This window comes from Asparagus officinalis, chromosome 5 (genome assembly GCF_001876935.1).
Source record: "Asparagus officinalis chromosome 5, Aspof.V1, whole genome shotgun sequence".
Lineage (NCBI taxonomy): Eukaryota > Viridiplantae > Streptophyta > Magnoliopsida > Asparagales > Asparagaceae > Asparagus > Asparagus officinalis.
In genome coordinates, this window is record NC_033798.1 from 123,000,621 (window position 1) to 123,005,295 (window position 4,675).

The following is a 4,675-nucleotide window of genomic DNA, read 5'->3' on the forward strand; positions in this document are numbered from 1 at the left end:
TCTGTGGTATCTTGCATCTGAGGGGGGCGAGGAGGTCAGGGTTTCGATTTTTCGAGAAGGGGGGTTGCAGAGTCTTATGCAGATCGTCCTCGAATCGAAAAATTTAGATGTGTTGGAACACGGACTGAGGGCGATGCAAGCGTTATCGACCTTCCTTCCTGCAGCTCGAGCAATGGCTTGTTCTTCTGAATTCTTCGTTCACATAGCTGAACTCATAAGGACCGGAAATATCCAGGTCCAACAAACATCAGCTTCTTTGCTTACATCACTATCTCCAAAGGAAGAAATTAGGCGATCAATGGCCGAATGCATGCCATCTCTAATTAAAATGCTCGAGTTGCCGAAGCCTGTGAGCGCGCAAGAGATCGCAGCTGAAGCTTTGGCTTGTTTGCTATCAGCTAGACCGAATAGAATAGAATTTAGTCGAGATCTGAAGAGCATGACGAAGCTCGTTCAGATGTTGGATCCGAGAAGGGAAGAAATCTGCAAGAAATTTCCCGTGTCGGTCGTGCTTGCATTGGCTGCTAGACGGCAGCGATGCAGGAAGAGGTTGACATGAACTGGGGGAGTTGTCAAGCAGCTGCAAAAGCTTGTTGATGGTGGCGATGTCCACCGGAGCAAAGAGGCGTTGAAGTTGATCGCAGGTAGTAGGTTGAAGAATCTCTTCTCCATTGAGCTGGAAGACAGAGTGCAAATTTTAAATCTCCACCTGGGTAAAAAAAAAAAAAAAAAAAAAAAGCTTAATTCACTGTTTAAATTAGTTAATTGGGTTTTTGGTTTAATGGGTAGTTGATGGATTTGGTTGCAGGAATTTATGGCGGGAAGGGTGCTAACTGTGTGACGAAGAGAGTGTTTGGTGAGTGATTGTTTTCCAAATGGTATATAGAAACAAATAGTTATAAAATTATTTAAAAAGAAAATTGAAGACGGGAGTTCTTCATTAGTTAGGAATCACAGAGCAGAAGCAATGGATGCAGAGTTTTAGGAAGTATCCTTGTTTTAAAATCTTCCTGTATTTTGTTGGCTTGGATTTGCATTTGTGATGAAAACTTTGGTCATGGATGTGTGCCTTTTTTATTTATTTATTTCTTGTGGGTCTTTCTGTATAAATTATAGATTGACGGGTTTGGCACAACCCATCAAAGTTTTTTGTTGATAGGGACCAAGAGAGTGATGAAGACTCTTAAAATGTTTGGAGAAAAGAGTGCTTGTATTTATGCTCTTTATCTTATATAATATCCTCACGTAATTTTATATGTGGGGCTTGCTGTTTTCTACGATATTTTGACATTAATTCATTATGATGCATAATTTTGCAGTACGGAGTGACTTTTGTTCGCTGCGCGCTCGGTAGCACATACACCGCCGTCCGCCAGTCCCACTCATCTTTCATAAATATTAGCCGAGTCTTCTGCAAAAGTTTGGTTGATTTGAGAAATTTGAGGTTTAGGGCGTGTTTGTTTGAGGGTGTTTTTTTGGAAAACCCGGTTTTTGGAACAAAAAGTAACATTTTTGTGGTTTTAGAAATCCAAAAACTACGTTTGTTTCATTTTTTTTTAGAAATGGTTTCCTAAAACCTTGTCAAATAGTGTTTTTTTTTTTTTTGAACGGCCAATTCCTGTCTAAAAGCTCGGAAATGGGCTCTTTTTTTGGAAATGAGGGTGCCAGCTCAGCTTTTCATGGTGCTTTTCCTCATGATGCTTTTCTCTCATGATGCTTTTCCGATTTTTTTAGGGTGAAACAAACAGCAGTTTTGGATACCATTTCCTAAAACCTTATTTTATCGTTCCATATCAAACAAAAGTTTTGGATTCCTTTGATATCCTAAAATTTTTACAGAATAGGTTTCTTATGTGGGAATCCATTTCCATAATTTTTTGGAAATGAACCAAACAGCCCCTTAGACCTTAAGACCAAAAAGAGAGGCGGAGTCATAGGGGAGACTGTTCGGGGTAGATAAAGAAAGAGCCGTAGGCATGTAATCAACCTTTCTGAATCTAAAAAGAGGAGAAGGGGGTCTTGACCAACGAGTAGCATTTTCCCCTTTCATGCCCCTAGAAATCTCAGCTTTCTATGTTCAACATTTCAAAAGTGTTGGAAGTTTGAGTCGTTTGAACTTTCTTTTGAATAGACCATCCAAGTGCTTGGCGTTTGAATAGTATGTTTATTTATTTTTATTTTTTTGCCATGTGATGTGTATTGGTCGTCATATGTCTTGCTTGTTATATTTGTAGTTATGTTAAAGCTTCACAGACTGAACTTTATCTAAGGATTGAAATGTACGCTGTATGTATATAAATAGCCTAGATACTAAAAGGCTAGATACCACCATAAAAAATTTTGGGGTTTTGTCCACTAGAAACCACCTTAACCACATAGTAATTATACGTAAATCACTTTTTATTTTTAGTTTATACATAAACAATCTTTAAAGTTGGTGTTTGTTGCAATCAATCACATTCATACTATTTAGATTTTACTAAGGGGCGGGCGCGGGGGGGGGCCGTTCTTAATCTCGAATTCAAGGTATGTTATGTCAGTTGTATTCTAAAAAGATCTATCTAAATACTAAAAGGACAAGTCATGTACGTTAAATGCGAGTGAGTTTTTTTAAGGGTGATTTTAGGTTTTAAGCGAAGAATTTGGCTGGAGGGTGGTTGGTTGATTGCAATAAAAATCAACATTAAAAGTGATTTACTTATAAATTAAAAATAAAATATAATTTATGTATAATTTTTCTATTTTAAGGTTTCCTCTACCAATCCTGTCTCCTTTTTTTTTAATGCTAATGGGCTCCTCTCCTCGCAGTTCTTCGAGCGTCTGCAAGAATTTCTCCGCTTTTATCCAGCAAACCGCATTGAAAGGGAAAAAGATCACCTTTTTCCCGCCCTGTATCCTGTGAAAGACAAAGGCAGCGAGCTGTAAAGGGGGCTGTTGCTGAACCTGCGAAGCTCACCATCATTTTCTTTTCAAGTTTTACCCCCCCTCTCCTTTTTGTTTCATTTCTTGCACTGTGTCTGTATGCATCAAAGTCAGTATTGATGGCTACAGCTTGCAGTAGGCTGATTCGACGACAATTGCAGCATCTGCAAGCAAAGCTTTTATGGGTGATTGCTATTTCTTTGGTTTGAATTCTCTACAGTAAATAATCTCCCTTTTAACACCCTGAAGTTTCTAAAAGTTGCACTTTAGTATCGTGCATTAAATGATATTCTTGGATACGTAGAGAAATGTTAACACCATTTAGGACTTTTTTTTTACTTTAGGGTAGTGACCTATAACATGTAAATACTTTGGGGTATTTATTTGCTCTGTTTTTAAAATAGGGATCACTTAAATGCAATGTTGATGAAAATATAGGGCATTTAAATGCAATTTAGCCTATATTTCTCTATCAAGGAAGCAGGAAGATTAAGAGCAACAGTTATAATTAATAATTATTTAGGGTCCATTCACTTTGTCATAAAGGGCATCGAGTCTGATGGTTTGATGGGTAACTCGTAAATTATTAGTTTACTGTGATGGATCGAAATCATTCATATGACAAAAGAGTCAGTGTATATCAAAAAAAAAAAAAAAAAAAACAGTTATAATTAATAATTATTTAGGGTCCATTCACTTTGTCATAAAGGGCATCGAGTCTGATGGTTTGATGGGTAACTCGTAAATTATTAGTTTACTGTGATGGATCGAAATCATTCATATGACAAAAGAGTCAGTGTATATCAAAAAAAAAAAAAAAAACTGAAGTCTACCCTTGACTTTAAAGGCGGTTATTACTTTTTTGCTTATAAATAGATCAGATATTAAACCACACAGTCCAGCTTTCTTGACCTGCTTTAGTTTAGTCCAAATAAAGTTCACTTTTGCCCCTATAATATAACTATATTCAAATATAAGGGTGAAAAAATTAGTTCCTGTCAATTTAATAAATACAGTATTGTTTTTGTTTAGGTCTCCGCCACTATGCTCCCTAGACAAAAACGACGGCTGATGTACGCCAAATTTGTATTTTAAGCACATCGATACCGTTAAAACTATTTTCCATTTTTTTTAAATTCATTTGAATATCTCTTTGCCTTCGCATTATTTTGGCGGGAAATAGCAGAAACCGAAGCTCTTTCCACAATTCCGAGGCATCCAGCTGGAGCCCACGTGGCAAGCTCCTCGCTCTTCCTGGCAAGCTCCTCGCTCTTCCCGCCACTTGCCCGGGATCTTTTGACTTCGATTTCCCCGGCAGCCAGCAGGCATCGATAATTCCAATAGAAGCAACCGAACATTTTAAAAAAAAAAATTGCTAGTAAATTATTAATTATTAGTATCATATTAACCCCTAAACATAAATTATTAAATTTAACGACCAATGATATGAGCGCTCTAATTATCTAAAGCATCGTGGAGAGCTGAAGAGCAAGAGAAAGGAATGGGATAGAGCTCTTCTATTAGTTCCGGTTCTCTCTGGTTGCCAAGTGACGAGGGTGAGGATTTCTTAATTTTCTGTAATTTCCTTTTTATACTTTTAGCCAATTTCAATCATTTAACAGAAATTGCGGGAGATTGATGATTGATGAGGTGCTTTTATGATTAAAATAAAACTTATATGTAGTGTTTTGCTTCATACTTAATTTATGGTGATTATAAATTCATCCAATTTTGATGTTATTGAATTTTTTTC

General features: G+C 36.9%; 1 protein-coding gene across 1 annotated transcript; it reads left to right on the forward strand.

The window, feature by feature from the left end:
- On the forward strand, positions 7-678 carry LOC109841072. The gene has a single exon (XM_020409934.1). The coding sequence runs from the start codon at positions 77-79 to the stop codon at positions 557-559; it is 483 nt and encodes a 160-aa protein (XP_020265523.1). The 5' UTR covers positions 7-76; the 3' UTR covers positions 560-678.

What these genes read in the sequence shown, in the direction of transcription:
- LOC109841072 (XM_020409934.1), top strand. Translation starts at nt 77, where the DNA reads ATGCAGATCGTCCTCGAATCGAAAAATTTAGATGTGTTGGAACACGGA.